The sequence below is a fragment of the Palaemon carinicauda genome, chromosome 24 (assembly GCF_036898095.1).
Source record: "Palaemon carinicauda isolate YSFRI2023 chromosome 24, ASM3689809v2, whole genome shotgun sequence".
Taxonomy (NCBI): Eukaryota; Metazoa; Arthropoda; class Malacostraca; order Decapoda; family Palaemonidae; genus Palaemon; species Palaemon carinicauda.
In genome coordinates this window covers 78,516,830-78,535,025 of record NC_090748.1, presented here as the reverse complement: position 1 = coordinate 78,535,025, position 18,196 = coordinate 78,516,830, and the positions used below count along the sequence as shown (strand labels likewise).

At 43.9% G+C, this 18,196-nt stretch overlaps 1 protein-coding gene across 2 annotated transcripts in view; it reads left to right on the top strand.

The window, feature by feature from the left end:
• The window catches only part of LOC137618164 (uncharacterized), a 77,170-nt gene that overhangs the window by 10,120 nt on the left and 48,854 nt on the right, over positions 1-18,196 (top strand). For both annotated transcript variants that reach the window (XM_068348214.1, XM_068348215.1), the window contains exon 3: positions 12,041-12,261. In XM_068348214.1, coding sequence (XP_068204315.1) covers positions 12,041-12,261 — 221 coding nt within the window. The remainder of the gene's footprint in view (positions 1-12,040; positions 12,262-18,196) is intronic.

The window sequence follows — 18,196 nt, the reverse complement described above, 5'->3', positions numbered from 1 at the left end:
ATGCTGATGTGCTCTGGAACTTCATTTTTTTTTTCTACCTGGAAGTGAATGCAAGACATTCATATGTGGAAGGATGGACTTTACATGCATGTACTTTTCTTTTAACAAGTTGTAGATCCACACTCTTTGTGCTCTTGCTAGGGGCATTATAGTTCTAGTGTAGGTCGATGCAACCTGTACCAAGTCAGGCGTATACTTTGGTGGGGAGGAAGAGAGCTTTGCTTCTGCCTTTCACTAATTGAATACATCTACTGCCACTCCTGTGCTTATACCCATGGCTCGTTCCTTGGCAAGTATGTATCAGAACCAAGGTGCCCTAGGAGCTATGTCAGCAGGCTTTCATGTTCTAGTGGCACGTAGGGTTCTTTCAGTGTTGGCCACACTATTTCGGATATTGGAGGCTGTTCTCTGCTTGTGCTAATTCTGATAATGAGTGTGACCTAAGGAAGATTTTGGCCTCCTTAGATCTTTCACCTAGGCTCCCCAGTGCCAGTGGCTCCCATGGTGATACTAGCAGTTAAGGGCATGGTCAGTGTGTCCACGGTGTCTCTTACTCCATTGATGTCTACGGCAAGTAGGGCATCCTCGGGGCCGAAAGGACATGTTGCCCCATTGCTAGAGTGGGGTTTCCCTCGTGCATCTCCTGGACCTGGTCACCCCCTTGCCTTTCACACCTGTCCCCTATTCCCCTGTGCTTTACTTCAACCCTAGTACTTGGTGGTCTAGGGCTTCTGCTTCCCTATAAGTGTCACTACCCTTCCCTTTGACAGTGCTCTACAGTACAGTACTGTATTGTGGTTCCTGTTGGAGCAACCCTTGTGGTTTCTCCCCTTGGGAGAGCGTCGTCATCTGGGTTTCTCAGACTTCGACTCTTCCACTTGCTGAGCTTGATGGGAGGGTTGAAAAGAGGAAGAAACATGCGCATTTTTCCTCTTTCAGCTCTTCTTCGTTGTCGTCCTAGGAAGAAGTCCACTCAGCTGTAGTTGTCGAAGGGATACAAGATGTGCAAGATATGCCATGAAAGCCTGGTGTCTGTATTTTGTGCTGTGTTTCTGGCCAATCACAAAGTGACCAACTTTATGCCTGTCCAAATTTAATGCCTTAAATCACCCACCTTAAAGGTTCAGTCTTGGGCAGCAGAGGAGAATGTTAATGAGGACAAATTGGGGCTTTGCTAGATATTAAACTTAACTCATGAGCTACAACTGCACATTTTGCTATATCATCGTCAATTAGGAATGGGGGGAAAATCTGATGGGGAAAGACTGTTTGTTCCTACATGACATACAAGCCCTCATCCTTTAATTAAGAAGATTACTTCAGCGCGGGATGGAATCGGTCATTAAACCTGGATACTAAGCTTAACGGTTATCCAGTTGGTGAGGGTGCCTTGTCTCGCCCCTCTCCAGTTAGAGCCTTCATTTTTATTTTGGCTGCTCTTGTGTATGGTTGTATAGACAGCTCCTGTCAAACGTATTCATTTCCTTCATTTTTCAGGGTGTAAATTTTGTTGGTAATTGTGGAATGGAAGCAAGAATATCGTTGCTAGAGGAAGGGGGTAATCAGCTGTGACCCAAAAAATCCAACCCGAATATTCCTCCCACAAAATTTTCACCCAACAAAATTTTTTTCCCCATAAATTTTCACCCCATGAAAACTACTGTAAAACCTCCGACCAACCAATACATTTCAATGTTTTGATTGTTTACCTTGTTTGTTTCACTGTAACCCATTAGCTTTCCCAGTAATTAAAGATGATTTATAGTGCACTAATAGAATATTTGATTCAGTGCATACAAGTTTATAGAAAAAGTAGAGAATGAAATAAGTTTTTATACAAAGTAAACTGAAAAGAATGAAGGCTATGAGAAACATGCATAAAAAACCTAGTCTTCCTTTTCATAATTTTCTACCAATTTCTTTAGCATTTTATCAATAACTGTATTTTTTCTATTTCTTTGCCGAGTCTCCTTATCTAATACATATATGGATATTTTTGTTTGTGTCATAGTTTCTTCCTTACCCAAGGCCCAACAATATTCATAGCTTAGAGTGTGATACCCAGGAACAGCATTGTTGCTTCATGGGATATTGGATGAAGTTTTTTCTCTCACATTCCAGATCTGGATTGGGGAAAAGAGGTCTATTTCTTCTTTGATGAGAACCTCTGCCACAGTTAGTACCAATGTAGTCAAATTTAAATTAGTGTATAAAATCATCAAGAATATCATTACGATCGGATAGATTGTTAAAGGCCTCAATGATATTTTTGATTGGTAGGAAAACTAAAGCTGTAAAGCGTTTTATTTTAAGAGCAAAGTTATCATCCGTATTGTACATGAAGCGCTCACCAGTGTCTCTAATTATGTACTCGCATGATTGCCCAAAATGGAAAAGGCATCCACAAATATGAGAAATTGTTATTATATGGAAACTTTCATCCACTTCTTCAGTATTTACTGCTGAGCTGTCTGTAATAATTCTCTCAGTCCGGCATATTTTAAAAATTTTAATTAAAATAGATTTGTTCCAACACCGAGTACTTACCTCGAACTACTTTCTTAGGAGTATCTGGGATCTCCTCCCTATCCAACCAAGAATTTTGCGCAGTCCCCCCTATCTCCGTTTTCCCTTGTCGGGTCCCTCCGTGTCCGAGGGATACGTGCCCTGAGGCGACCCGGGGTCAACGCGTGGGTGCGTTACTTGGTCGTTGTCGTCAGTAAGCATCTGGTCGTGGCGTAGATCACATCTCGCCGCTCTCTCTCACATCCCGTCCGACCCACCATTGTGTTCTATGTGTTCCCTTTGTGTTTTCCCGTTCCTATCCCTTACTTGTGTTGCATGTGATTATCCTCATGGAATCCCAACGCCGTTGTCCCGGTGCCAAGGCCGGTAAGTCATGCGGGGCATGGCGCTCTAAGGTTAACGTCGATCCGCACACGTTGTGCACCATGTGTCGAGGCAGAGTGTGTTCGCCTAATTCCACGTGTCCGGAGTGTGAGTCCTGGCCGGAACTTCAATGGACGTTGCACGGCACCAAGAAGAAGTCATCGAAGCTGTAACACCGAGTACTTACCTCGAACTACTTTCTTAGGAGTATCTGGGATCTCCTCCCTATCCAACCAAGAATTTTGCGCAGTCCCCCCTATCTCCGTTTTCCCTTGTCGGGTCCCTCCGTGTCCGAGGGATACGTGCCCTGAGGCGACCCGGGGTCAACGCGTGGGTGCGTTACTTGGTCGTTGTCGTCAGTAAGCATCTGGTCGTGGCGTAGATCACATCTCGCCGCTCTCTCTCACATCCCGTCCGACCCACCATTGTGTTCTATGTGTTCCCTTTGTGTTTTCCCGTTCCTATCCCTTACTTGTGTTGCATGTGATTATCCTCATGGAATCCCAATGCCGTTGTCCCGGTGCCAAGGCCGGTAAGTCATGCGGGGCATGGCGCTCTAAGGTTAACGTCGATCCGCACACGTTGTGCACCATGTGTCGAGGCAGAGTGTGTTCGCCTAATTCCACGTGTCCGGAGTGTGAGTCCTGGCCGGAACTCCAATGGACGTTGCACGGCACCAAGAAGAAGTCATCGAAGCTGTCACCGAAGAAGCCTGGTCTCGGTTCTCCGATAACGTCTCCTTCAGCTCCTTCTGAGAGCGGTTCCCCTTCCCCTACCTAGAGTAGGGGACGAGGTAAGTCCGTTGCGGGGAAACAGTCCATTGTTGTTCCCCATGAGTCTGATATTGATTCTGTAAATGCAAATGCATTGTGCCTACGCAGATGAGTGAGGAGTCTGCTATTTTTCCGGGAGTGCTTTCGGTAGAGGAGGTTCTGGTGCCCGCAGGACCCGTCTCGAGTGAGGATCCGGTGTGGGGGAGCTCAGGGACACCAGCTCCTTCCCCACCACCTTGGCAGTGTTTTTCAGGTCCAGCGACTTCAGGGGGCGACTAGGACAGGAAAAGACGAGCCACGTGCTCTTCTGACCCGGATTCCATTGTGTGGACGGTGCCAAGGAGGCCCTTCAGGTCACCCATGCAGTAAGACGAGGAGTTTTCTGGCTGGTTTGCCTCACGTGGGTCACTGCTCACGCCTCCGGCGCCTTCTGTTTTGCTACCTCCTGATGTTATGCAATCCGTCACCCCGGTAGCACAATTGCAAGCCCCCATGTTGGTGGCAGAGGATTTAGGGTCCTCGGATAGCTCCTCTTCTTCTTCATCTTCCTCGGACGATACCTTGTCCTCCAGCTCTTCGTCATCGGAAGACTCCAGCGACCAGGAGATCAAGAAAAGGAATAAGAAATCGAAGAGGAAGAAGTCGAGCACGAACTCAGGCCCATCTAGGAAGAAGGCTAGAGTTGCTAAGAAAAAGAGCAAGAAGAAGAAGAGTTCCAAAAAGAAGAGGGCAAAATTGGGTAAGTTAGTTCCCCCTTGTGGGTTGAACATGGCTCTTGCCGTTCCAGTGCCTGCCTTGGCGGCTGCTGGAGCCGCTAACGTGCCTTTGCCCAACATGGCAGTCACTTGCCACGGATTCCTCCGGGAGGGGGTAGGCCCATGACGGCTACCTCCTCCTCGAGGGCTCCATCCCTGATGGAGATAGCCGCTCCGTTGAGTCGGCCAGATGCCAGGGATACGACCGCCCCCACGGATCCGTCCGTGATCGAAGAATCAACCGACACGGCAGATCAAGTGGTAGTGGGCTTAATGGATGCTGGATATTGTTCACCTGATGAAGCATTCTCATACAGAAAAGTTTTAGCCCTTATACGGCATCACCACAGACTGGATGAGCCCAAACCATTCTCGGAGCAGGTCTGGCTTTTGGGTTTGGGTAGGATGGTGGACAACCCTATACAGCCGAAACCATCCTTGACCCTACCAGTGGCTCTAGACGTGTCCCTGGGCATGGACCACGTCAACCATTTTGTCTCGGGACACAAGAACTCCCTCAGGGCCCAAGGGTCCTTCAAGCTCCTGCCCGGGCTTAGGACCCAGAAGAAATTTTATGTGCCGGACGGGCTGCCTGCAGGGCTTCGAGCAATGGAAGAAGCCGTTGCGGCTCTGAGCCAGGGCAGTATGGATAACAGGATCCTTACTGCCCGCGTGGTCTTCTCACAGGCAGAGGCCACTATGATGGAAGACACGTTTCAGGACATCATCAATGTGGCCTCCTGGTTGGACCTGTGGGCATGCACTTTAGCAGGCTTTCACCTCTCCCACGATCTCTTGGTGCCTAGGAATCAAGCCCTAATGCATGAGCTTATACGCTCTGGGGGCAAGGCGATGAAATTCTTGACATTCCAGTCCTTGACGCAAACGGCGAACTGGATCTTGAGAAGGAGAGGCAGTTCTAAACAGGCTCCCTTGTAGACTCCCCGAACGAGAGGCCAAGTTCCTTCGGAATGCTCCGGTGTGGGGTGAGACCCTGTTCCCCCTACAGACGGTAGCAGAGACCATGGAGAGAGTGGGGAAACTGAAGGACTCGGCTGAGCCTAAGCAGCCAGCAACAAGACGCCCTCCACATAGGAGACTGTCTTTGGACGAGGCCTACCCGTCTATGACGAGGCCTACCCGTCTACGCCACCAGCTACACAGGAGGCCTCCTCCCCTTCTTGGCATCAGTCCTCGCGGCCCTCCCACAGAGGTGGTGCCCCAGCCCGGGCCTCCTTTAGGCAAAATACTCGGGCTCAAGACGAGGCCGCTCAAGCTGTCTCCCCAGAAGGAGATAGGAAGCGAGGTTCCCTACACCTTCCCACTCCACAGATGAGGGGATGCCTCAAATACCATTGGCAAGCATGGCGGGACAACGGTGCGGACCCATGGTCCGTGTCAGTCCTCAGGGAGGGATACAGGATTCCTTTCCTGTCGGCAGTTTTCGAGCTGGCCTCGACCACTATGCCTGCAAAGCCAGGAGGAGGTAGAAGCATGTGAGCAGTTTTTCCTCCTTCTCCTCCTCCTTTCAACCTCCTCTTCATCATCCTAATTGAATTCTGATTCTTCTTCTTAGATGAAGAGGAGGAGACCAAAGAATCCATGATGGACAGCCCTTTTAATAGGGATAAGGTTCCCTGTGACACCACCCCACGTTCAAAAGGGGTGGATGGATCCAGTCTGTTTCCTGGCAGATATGACACACCAGCAGCCAGTAATAGTCCCTCTGGGGATCAAGTACCCTCCTTATCCAGGGAAAGTGGAATGTTTTGTCAACCTCCACGGTCCCTCTGTGAGAGACTCTGGGGTGGCCACAAATTGAGTGGTGTCCTGTTCTGATAGCTGTCAGGTAGATCAAAAGAGAAACTATGTTGGTGTAGGTAGAGAATGTGTCTTCCCTGCTAGAGCTATTATTAGATCATGCACTTCCTCTCCTGCCTCTGCTGAAGAAGCTGCTCATTAGAGGTTAGATCCATGCCCAGGGAAGCTTTGAGCAGTCTTACCTTCCATAGAACAACTTGGTCCTGGGGTTCGTATAGTACCCTTCCTTAGGGTTTGAGCGAATGCACCTCCTGCTACCTGAGGAGGATATTGTAGGGTCTATCCCTCAAGATTTCTTCCCTTTTTTTTTGCTGTGGCAAAAGGTAGGAGTTGTGCTGACTCTCTTATCATGTTAATTATGAAGGGAAATGGTTCTGCTTCTTCCTAGTAAGGAGATGTTATGAAAACCCAGTTCATGCTCAAACCTATTCCTCCTACAGATATTTGACTTTGAGCTGCTTGCAGTCCTGGAGAGCCTAACTGTGCTATGTTGCAGGATTCGACATCTCATGTGTGTAGTAACGCTCTTTAGCATTAAGGCCACAAAGGTTGCACCCAGTCAGTGTTCCTTCTAGGTTTGTGAGTTTTCTGACGACAGAGGTTCTTGAGGTTAAGGCAGTCCTCTGCCATCTCGGGAATGAATAAATGAATCAAGCCCTATCAGTATCCCCCCAGGTCAATTGTTGGTGTACTCTGAACTATAGATAATGTCTGAGAGAGCCCTATTAGTATCACCCCAGATCACCTGTTGTTTTACTCTGAACTAAAGAGGATGTCTGAGAATTTTGAACTATCTTTGATTTGAAACTTTTAGGATGTTGCCTACACATTCCTGGGTCTCCTTTCTTGGATCTTGTGGTGGCTGCTCAGTAGTTGTATAACTTTTCTAGGTCCCTCATGAGACAAGTATGCATTTTTTCTAAGGTAACATGATGGGTATAAGTCTTGAGGAAAGGCTGAAAAACTGATTCTTTTACCTTTTTTACTGCCCTCCCGAGGTGATGAAGCAACTGTAACTATTTCGACCTTATTGGATGCGTGATGCTAGTCAGTTTTGTAACAGATTGCCTTTCCAGCAGATTATGCTCTGCTTAGAAGTAACTGCTTTTGTCGGGAGGATGGGTTAATGTCTTATATTCATATTACCAGCACAGGTACAGTAGTTTGAAGGTTTGGCCTAACACTTCTGATGTTATTTCCCTTATAGATGATTATTTAGAGGATTTTTTTTTATGCTTTATTGTAAATAAGAGAATTTAGAATGGTACAGTATGATAGTTGAAATGTTATTAAGTGAAGAAGTTATATAGATACGGTATATACAGTAGAGAAGATTATGAGAAAAACATGAGATTTTTTATAAGTAAATAGGCTATATAGCGATAATTAGTTCAGAAACGAGTTGTTTACATGATGTCAGTGATGTCAGGTCACGTGTTGTTATTGTTAGTAAGGGCGATTGTTGGTAAAGCAGTCTGCTGATTGAACTCATGGTGTTTGAACTATATTGGTGGTGAGCGTGCTCTCTTGTCTCTCTAGATTCCAGGTAAATTGCTCGAAAAATTATTTATCGAACTATCAATTCCTTGAAAGGTAGATTGCTCGAAAGCTGATATTCATTCTTTAAACTACTTGACGTTCATTAAAACTACTTAAGCTTTGAATACCATTGCTAAATACTTTTATCTTAGCTGTTAATAACTTTATTTTCTAAGCCTTCTAATTTTTATTTTACTAAAAATAAGTTTTAAAAATGCTTGATAAGTACTTTTATCTTAGCCGTTAATGACTTTTTTCTAAACCTTATGTTTAGTTTTTGTTTATTTTTCATCATTATTTCTGGAAACCTCCAACCTTCAAGATGGATTCAACTTTTGTAGAAAGCTTAAAAGGAGAGAAGAAATTGTGTTTAGATGGCAACCTTTATATTAAAGATGAATTAGTGAGCAATAAGATATATTGGAAATGTAAAATGTTTAAAAAAGAAAATGCTGTGTTCATGTCATTACTGTCGATGATAGTACAGTATCACAAAACAAAGTGGAAATCCTAATCATGCAGGAAATGCTATTGGAACTGAAGCTGCTGAAGTAAAAGAGAAGGTGAAAGAATATGCGGCGAATAGTCGCGACACATCAAACAATATTCAATACTTTTTATTTTGTGCCCCAATGGAAGAAGGTGGTGCTGCAGATGTGACGCTGCCTTCAGTAGACAATATGAAAAGAACCATCCGCAATACACATGCAAATTAAATGTTGGGACATGCTTTACCTTATAGTTCCCTCGATCTAGATATCAATGAAAAGTTTACGAAAACCAACAAAGGCTATTTTAACTTTATTAATTTTAGTTTGTATTATTTATTTAGCCAAACAATTACATTTATTTTCAAGCAATCTGTCTCTTTTTCCAGTTCACTACCTTGAAAACAAAATGCTCATAGTCATTTGCTTTCGAGCAGTATGTCTTTCGAGGAATTGACAGTTTGATAAGTAATTTTTGAGCAATTGATTTTGAGGAATTTACCGAACACCGTCTCTCTTTTGGTTCGTATGTATCTAATGATGGAATTGTTATTGTGTTGACAAGCTGACATCAGATAAAGAAGGTAAATCTACTGTAGTTAAACTATTAATTTTTTCAGTGGTAGCAGAGCGTGGTTATTATTATTATTATTATTATTACTACTACTACTTCCTAAGCTACAACCCTAGTTGGAAAAGCAAGATGCTATAAGTCCAGGGGCTCCAACAGGGAAAATAGCCCAGTGAGGAAAGGAAACAAGGAAAGATAATATATTTTAAGAATAATGACATTTAAATAGATATTTCCCATATAAACTATGAAAACTTTAACTAAGCAAGAGGAAGAGAAACGAGATAGAATAGTGTGCCCGAGTGTACCCTCAAGCAAGAGAACTCTAACCCAAGACAGTGGAAACCATGGTACTGAGGCTATGGCACTACCCAAGACTAGAGAACAATGGTTTGATTTTGGAGTGTCCTTCTCCTAGAAGAGCTGCTTACGAGTCTTTTCTACCTTTACCAAGAGGAAAGTAGCCACTGGACAATTACAGTGCAGTAGTTAACCCCTTGGGTGAAAAAGAATTGTTTGGTAATCTCAGTGTTGTCAGGTGAATGAGGACAGAGGAGAATCTGTAAAGAATAGGTCAGACTATTTGGTGTATGTGTAGGCAAAGGGAAAGTGAACCGTAACTATAGAGAAGGATCCAGTGAAGTACAGTACTGTCTGGCCAGTCAAAGGACCACATAACTCTCTAGCGGTAGTATCTCAATGGATGGCTGGTGCCCTGGCCAACCTACTACCTAGGCTAGGACATCGACTGTGTTGGTTGCCAGAATTCTTTGGTTAGGTTAGCGTTATGGTAGACACTAAGGAGACAGAATGGAGTTTGGGGGATGGAATGTCTTAAGTTTTTTAGTAAACAGTCAGTATACAAATGTTGGAAAGGTTGACATGGGTGATGGAATGTCTTAAGTTTTTTAGTAAACTGTCGGTATACAAATGTTGGAAAGGTCAGGTAGCAAATTTGTTGGTAGTATGTGGGGATGATGTTAAATATCCAGGTATAGGGATTAGATTAAGTTTGAAAGGAAAAGCTTTAGAAGTGAGAGAGATATATAGAGAAAAACTGAAAGGTACAGACAGTTCAAAGGTAATATTAAAGAAATTAGATGAGGTATATCTAAATGATACAATAATGGATAACTGTGGGAAGATGAAGAGGTAATTTAAAATAGAGAGAGTATCTGATGAAAAGATGAGAGATTTCATAATTAGATATGAGATCTTGGCTTCAGAATTCAGTAAGGCTATGGGAAAAAGTTTGTTTGAGGGAGAGACTAAAGGTTTTCATGTTTTGGAACAGGCAAATGTCGCCGAAAATCAAGAACAGATGGTGTTGGCTGCATGTGGACAAGGTAAACTAGAGCATGATTCTGTGTCCAAGATATTGAAAAGAATATTTGAAGGATTAGGGAACAAGGAAGAGGATGATTGGTGGGGATCTGAAAACATGAATCTGGTTAGTGACAGAGAGGGATACAAGAATAGTGGTGGAAGGAAGAAATCCAATAAATAGAGAAGGGAAAGTAACATTGTGCTATATGTAGTTCAGAATGGCATTGGGCTAGAGATTGTCCTCAGAATCATGAGAATAAATAAAAGCTATATGAAAACAATTTTGATGAAAATAAGACCAGTGATATGGAAAATAAGCATAGGTTTAAACAAGTTAGAGATAATGTAGAGGAGAAAATTTATGTAGGAGAAATTCAAGAAACAGATATGAACTCTTGGGGAGAAGTTGATGCTATTTTAGATACAGGATGTAAATCAACTGTGTGTGGTGAATTATGACTAGCTAGGGTTGTAGTTGCTTTAAGCCTAAGTGAGTTGAAAAGAATGAAGGACACCAAAGAGGAATCAAACAAGGTCTTTAAGTTTGGTGAATCATCATATAAACCTAAAGGTGTAATGGAAATTCCAGTTTTGTTAAAAGGAAAGAAATTTTATTTGAAGACAGATATTTTGCAAGGTGATATACCCTGGTTAATAGGGAAGAAAACAATAAGTAGGATGGGTATGAGGATCGATATTAAGGAAAATTTGGTAGGAATAGAAGCATTAGGTGGAATAAGATTTAATTTGAGAGAGGATGAACAAGGTCATTTAAGACTACCAATTCTGAAGAAAGTAAAAGAGTAGACCACGAAAGAATTTTGCCATGTACCTTTGATAACGTTTTTTTCAACTATGTCAGAAAGATTAATGTACAATTGTTTCCTAAACTAAATTTTTATCATCTAATTTAGAGAGACTAGTGAATGTGTGTATCCAAATTACTGAATCTACATAGCCAGCAATATTTATTGTTTTATAGATGAAAAGGGAGGTTGATAGTGTGGCATCCCTACCAACTTCGTGTAGCCTGCTTTATCAAGTTATTAAGCAATAGCCTTGCATGGTTGTACTGAGTGAACCACCTGAAAAGAATTTCAATATACAGTACTGTAAAAGAGGTCTCATGTTAATATTAATAACAATTTATCATTTTGTAAGTTTGTACTGTACACCATACTATATCGTTCTCTCTCCCTCTGCTATTGTACCTTATATTTCATTCACATACTATATAGTGGAGTATGCAATGTTCAGTACTGTACCTGACATGAAAGCTTATCAATGTAGGTATATTGTGTTTATATCATCATAGCAGGGTGTAACTACATACGCACATCCATTTTTGGTTAAATGGAAAATTCAATCTACGTCAAAATTCAGCTTATTGTTGAGTCTCTAGGAACAAATTAACTACTTTGGGCGGGGTATGATTGTACAGTAATTTTGTATTTTTCATAGCTATTTTTCCTGCTTCAACAAATCCTCTCAGTCCATGAGCCAAAGGTAAAAAGTGATGTGATACAATCAGGCAAGCTGTGGGCTCCCCCTACCTTACTCCTGCCAGCTACTGCTTCTACCTTGTTAAAGATTCAGTGGTTGATCCACCTTGGGTTGAAGACATACTGCTATTCAAAAGACTTAGGTCTTTATAGCTAGGAAAAATACAAATCGCTTATGGAATTTGTGATATTTTCTATCAGCCATTATGAATCCTTGTGATGAGCCTTATGATTGTTAGAATATGACTTTGGGGTCTTGGTAGATTAATTTTTGATAAGGATTCTGATAATGATACATTTTCTTGAATATAGTTTTACATGCATTGTGAGTCTTGAAATTCAATTTTTCATTAATATACTATGTTTTCTTGTTCAGGAAACAGTTTAAATGTATTATTTGTGGCAAGCCTTTGTCATCCGTGTACCAGTATCACAAGCACAATGTACGTCAACATACTAATGTACAGTTATCAAGGGCCATATTGAAGTTACAGCAATTACAGTTACCTTTGACTGACCCAGCCTCAGATGAAGAGGAGGATGAGGATGAAGAGGAAGAGAGAAGGAAGCTCGAGCTAGACATGGCTGATGTCTTAGGTAAGTAGGTTAGCTAATAATTTTCTTTTGATATTGCTTGTGGCTAATGTTTTGATTTTAGGAAAATGTAATTACATGTATCACTATGTAAATGCAATCCATCATCTTTCAAATAGAACAATTTGTATGGCAACCTGGGAAATGGTTGTTGAATCTTGGTAAGAAGGAAGTAAATAAGTATTAGGTGAGGGGTAGAGTATTCCCCATTCACCTGACAGAAACCTTTCACTTTTTCATTGGTCATTGTCCAGTTAAGACATCTCCATTTTCTGTACAGTCCCAGTTCCTAACAGATACGGGAAGCTTATTTTTATAGTACTGTATTGTTGTTATTATTGTCATTATCATCATCATCATTATTATTATTACAGTAAGTCTCTTACATAGGTAGTTCTTGTATACAGTACTATAAGCACATGAAAATCTTCATATCTCTAATTGGAGTATTTTTGCTGTATGAATTTAACAAGGTGTGGGTAGTTACTGGCAAGTAGCGGAAAACTCCGCCATCTCACCAATACATTGAGCAGATACTTTGCATTCTGTTGTCGAATAGTACACACACACTTCTGTTGTCACTAACTAATTCTTTTAACATTTTGCTTTTGTTTAAAATTAATTTGTTGGCAGATTGCCATGCGTGAGGGATATTGAGGAAAATGTGTTTTGTAGTTTTTTTCTTAATAACTGTAACTGGCAACAGTTGTCTGGGCAGCCTGCCAATATCCACATTTTTTCACCTGTTATATAGCATTTTTAGCTTTGCCAACGAAGTTGGAAGGTTATGTTTTACCCCCTGTTTGTTTGTTTGTGAGCAGCTTCCTGGTCACAATTTTAATTGTAGATTGATGAAACTTGCAGGGATTAGCTGTTATGTAAAAAGCTGGAAATGATTAAATTTTGGAAGATCAAGGTCAAAGATCAAAGTCAAGCAAAATGTCCAATTCACGTAATTAGCCATAAGTTTGGATATCGTTGTCACAGAAACTTTAAACTTGGTTCATATTTGAGTTTATAAAAATCCACGGCAATTAATACATGTTAAGGTTGAAGGTTAAGATCAAAATCAAGCAAAAGGTCGAGGAGAAATAATTTGCTGCAGCGGAGGTCTGCACTCTACTATGTGCCTCTAGTTGTTTGCTGTTTGTTCCTTCGCGAGTGGCCGGATCATGTCAACATAACCCAGAGGAAGTTGGTTCCTTGGACATTGTTGTGCTCTGTCAGAGGAAATAGTTTTTGCTGCCATCGAGTGTGGGATGGACAGGCAATACCCTTCTTTCCGTTATTTTCTTCCCATCCCCAGAAAGGGGCTAAGAACACATCATCCTCTTGAGCAGTCTCTTCATAGAGTTCCTGTGATCTCTTTCCTCTTGGGAATGTCATCACCAGTCTGAATGACATCTTAAAAGGTAAATTTCAAGTCTCTTCTCATTCTTACCTCACTTTTAAGAGAACATATTAGAGGACAGCCTTAGAAAAAAGCCCAGGAGTTGTGTATGTATAACTCCTACCACCTCTTTCCTCATAGGAGAGACAGTGCTGTTCAAAGAACTCACTGCTGTTCTTGATGAAGGGCTGCACTCTTCTCTTTTTTCCTTCCCGGACTGGTCTGAAGGCAGTTCCCATGAAAATCCCTAACATTGGGAATCTAATTGCACGGGGAGTCCACACATACTGTTTTGGAACGTATTACTTTCTTCGTGCACCTGATATCCACGCACACAGGGTCTATGAACGGTCTTTTACCATACTGCCTCTCACCCTTACTCATCTAGTAGACATGTACATGCAATAGATTTCCACGCACATGGTGTCAACATTTTTTAGTTTTAGGTATGTAAGTTTTTTGGGGGTAGTGTCTAGTGTGTTGTGTGGTCTCCAAGGCTTTTCCTGTAAAAGGCTAGAACAGGGAATACAATATGACATAATTACTAAAGAAGTATTGTCTCCCCTGCTCTAGGCCAATGTATCAATGTGCAAAACGTGAACTCTGTGTATATAAGGGAGATCCTTGAATTCAGGCACTATTGAACTTGACACAGTACCCTCAATGCTGAAATCATCTAGCTATCAGTGATATGTAATCATTGAGAACCTTCACTATGGCTGGAGACAGTGCTACCTACGCACCAACTTGCACCCAACTGCCATCTGTTGTTTTGTTGCTTTATTGTCAACAATTAGCTACAGTATATTAGTTTAAAAGTGAAGTGAAGAATCTACGTATACACTTAGTTTAAGTAACAGGGATCAAGTTATAATTAGTCATACACTATTCTTAATAATAGTTAAGGCTACCCGACACCTGGAGGCAGACCTCTGAGCACCACTCTCTGCTCCCCTTCGGGACACTGGGTAAGACCAGGCACAAGTTGGGCAGTATGTTCCTAGGTTCACCCTGAAGGGATCCCCCGGCGTGTAACCCAGAGGGGTACTTGTCCACATAAACTCGTGTTCATCCGCCAAAGAAGACGCTGAGGTTGCAACAGCCAGAGACACTAGAGACTCCTCCAGTGCAAGACCTACAGAGTCTTGAGAGGAAGGATCAAAATCAACCACTGGGAAGGCAGCTGTGCGCTCCCACTGTGTCCCCAACCAAAGGACTCCAAGCTGCCGTTTCTTGCACGGGGAACCCGAGATCCCCCAGGGAAGGCCAGAGCTGATGCACCACGTCAGTGGAGAGAGACCTTTACAGCTGAATTCGGCACTGCTTCTCAAGGGGAAGCAACGGAGATTTTAGAATTGTTAGGTTGTCCAAAGGGGCGAGAGGTGCAAGTAACTTCCTAACCCTGGGGCTTCTGCGTGCACATGCTAGATTCCTCTTTGCCTTGCACTAGCTCTTCGAAGCATAGCTTTTCATAGCTAGAAGGCAATGTGGTTATACAGCTACTCCACCTCTCGCCCCTTGCTGTTACGTCTTTTTGAAACTTGCACCTAGGGTTTCGACCTCTTACAAGGGAGAACCTACTGTCCTCTCTGCGTGCCAACCTGCAGCAACAGCCCAGCCTTCCTCTTCTTCTGGCGCGTGTAGGGGAGTGAAAGGCTGCTCGCCAATCTCCAATGGGTCAAAGGACGAACAGGAGTATTATTCTCCAGAGCATGCTAGTTCAGAGAGACGCAACTCCTTGTCTTGTGGACAAGTCTTGCGCATTCTCGTGTACCCAAACGCCTAGTAAGGTGGGAAGGTGAGCTCCTCTGCCTGACGAGGGTCTGCGTGCTATACCCACCATAGTGAATTGGCTATACTTTACCTTACTCACCATCACGCAAAACTTCATCTTCTCGAGCTCCACAGTTGATCGCTACTTTATTAGAACACTCCCAAGTGCCCTGCACACAGGTGGTGAGACAGAAGGTACATGTAGATCCTATCTTACCAGTGCGCGCTGACACAAGTGCGTGATCTAGCGCCTGCTCACCCCTCGCCATCTAGGGGGACGGCAGAGCATGCAGAAGGGCACGGAGGCTCGTTTCCATCATGCTATGCCTTTCCTAGGCACCCCACCTAAACCTGGGAAACATTCTCGTAATGCCTCTTAGAGTGTTGTCACCTTCTCGAAGGATCCAATATGGTTTGGCGACCTGTAGCAGGTACAGTAGTGCAGCAGCCGGTCCCAGGACCAACCGACAACCCTCCAGTAGCAACCCCACTCGGGTACTCTGGAGGGTTCGAGTTCTTCAGGAAGTAGTCTTCCGGCTGATCAGAGGTGTAGCAGCTCTGCTAGGCAGATTCCTCCTTGCATGGTGCCTTACCTTCCATCCCCTCAGTGGTCCTCCAGGTACCAGAATTACCTGAGCACTAAGGCCTTTAACACCGGTCATGACCCTAAGTGGGAAAGACTGGCCCTTATTTCCATCAAACTGCAGAAGAAGCTGGGTTATCAGGCAGCCACTCCTTTTCTTGGGAACTCTTATCACCCCCCCCCCCCGGAACAGCAAAGGTTCAAGGTCTTCTAGTGAGGTCTCGTTTATAGACGCCTATACTCTCTTGCCCATAGATTGGGATCGACAGGAATTGGCCGCCCTAGTGGCGTAAGTTCCAGCTCCTCCTTTGCCCTCCGAGGACGTAAGGTCCAAGGAACTGGAGAGGAAGGAGAGTTCCTCCCTTCTCATAAACTTTAACATCCGCCCTCAGGAAAGAAAGGATGCAAAGACTGCCCCTAAGAACTGGCACTTGACATCCAAGCAGCCAGCTTGAAGGGAAGGTCTACCAGATTCCAGATCCGTTTCTGTAAGACCGGAGCACAGCGACCTTCCTCTGAGGGCTCACACCTCTGCAAGAAGAATAGATGATGACCTTGACCCGCCCCGGGCTCTTAAGGATGTGAGCTCAAGGGCGAATGGACCTTTCGATGACGGTTCGGTGCATTCTAATGACATGCTGCCTGCGTCTGCAAGCCTGAAGGTCTCCCTCTTGAAGCAGAAAGACTCTGACCATGTCTTTCTGCAAGTTCCTGCATTTATTGGGAAGATCAACTTCTTTGGGGAACCGGATCAGGTTCCAGCTAAGGGCAAGAACACGGTCCTAGACCTTTTCTACGACACCTCCAGGCCCACCAAGACTTAAGATAGCTTTGCCTTGGTCTAGGAAGGTCAATGGTACCAAGAAGAGCTTAAGCCCAAGTGGCGGGAGCATCATAGTCCCTCAAGTCTGTGAACCTGTATTTTTTGCTTCCTCCGCATTACATGCATCTGAGGAAGCACTACGAGATCGGGACCGACAGTCCTTCTCTACTTCCACTAGATCTGGCTATCCTGGCTCTGATCCAGAATATGTCCTTGGATAAGCTCGCTTCTTTGCCGGTGGCTTTCTCTGTGGTGAATGCCGCAAACATGAAATGGGTTGTGAAGTGCTCTTTGCAAGCTGTTTTATGGTAGGATTATTGGTTGGAATATGTGGGTTACTTTTTTAAGAATGAGGACATCTCCACCAACCAGAAGTAGGAGGCAATGTCTGCTTTCCTTCTATTGGGTGCAAGGATAATGAAGTTCTTGGACCAACAACATCGTCAGTCAGTAGATCAACTGGGATTTGAGATGACAAGATGCCATAGTTTCAAAATTCCAGAAGCAGGTTCCTAGGAGAGAAGCTATGAAGCTTCGCAACTCCTTGATGGAGGGTCCCTCCCTCTTCAACGTGGAGGACATCAAGGCAGTTGCAAAGAAATGGAGGAAGGTGAACCAGGAATCCCTCCTCCATTGGGCAATGACTTCTCACCCATACTCCTCGGCACCACTACCGCAGTGATCTTCCCCTTTCAAGTGCCAAGTTGCATAAGAAAGAGTCACAATCTTCTAAATAGCAGCTACAAATAATCAAGGACCTAAGGAGCTTTTGATCAAGAAGCTCCAACAAGGGTAGAGGAGCGAAGGGAGGAAAGCGTTGCCGTTCCCGCTAGGAAACATTTCTCCCGTCAGTCCATCGGTGGAGGTTGCCGACAGAGCAAGTGGCAGAGGTGGATGTTCCACATGACCGGACCTTGGTCGGTTTCCGTCCCTAGAGCCGGGATACCACATCCCATTCACTCTCTCTCTCTCTCCCTCCTCTAACCTTACATCCAGCGATGTCGAGTTCCTATGCGAGGGGATCTTCAAAGGAACTGGCCCTTCAAGCAGAAGTCCAGACCATGTTGGAAAAGGATTCTCTCTAAGAGGTCCTAGACAAGTTCCCAGGATTCTACTGTTGACTCTTGTATAGAAGGCGTTTGGAGACGAGACCAGTCATAGACCTCTCAGTCATGAACGAGTTTCTTCAGCAAACCCCGTTCAAGATGGAGACGGTTAAACAGGTTATCAGACCGGAAGACTTCATGATAACGCTGGGTCTCAAAGGCGCGTACTTTCAGATCTCCATTCATCCATTGTCAAGGAAGTATCTAAGTTTCACCTTAAACGAGAAGATATACCAATTCAAGGTGCTGTGCTTCGTCTTGTC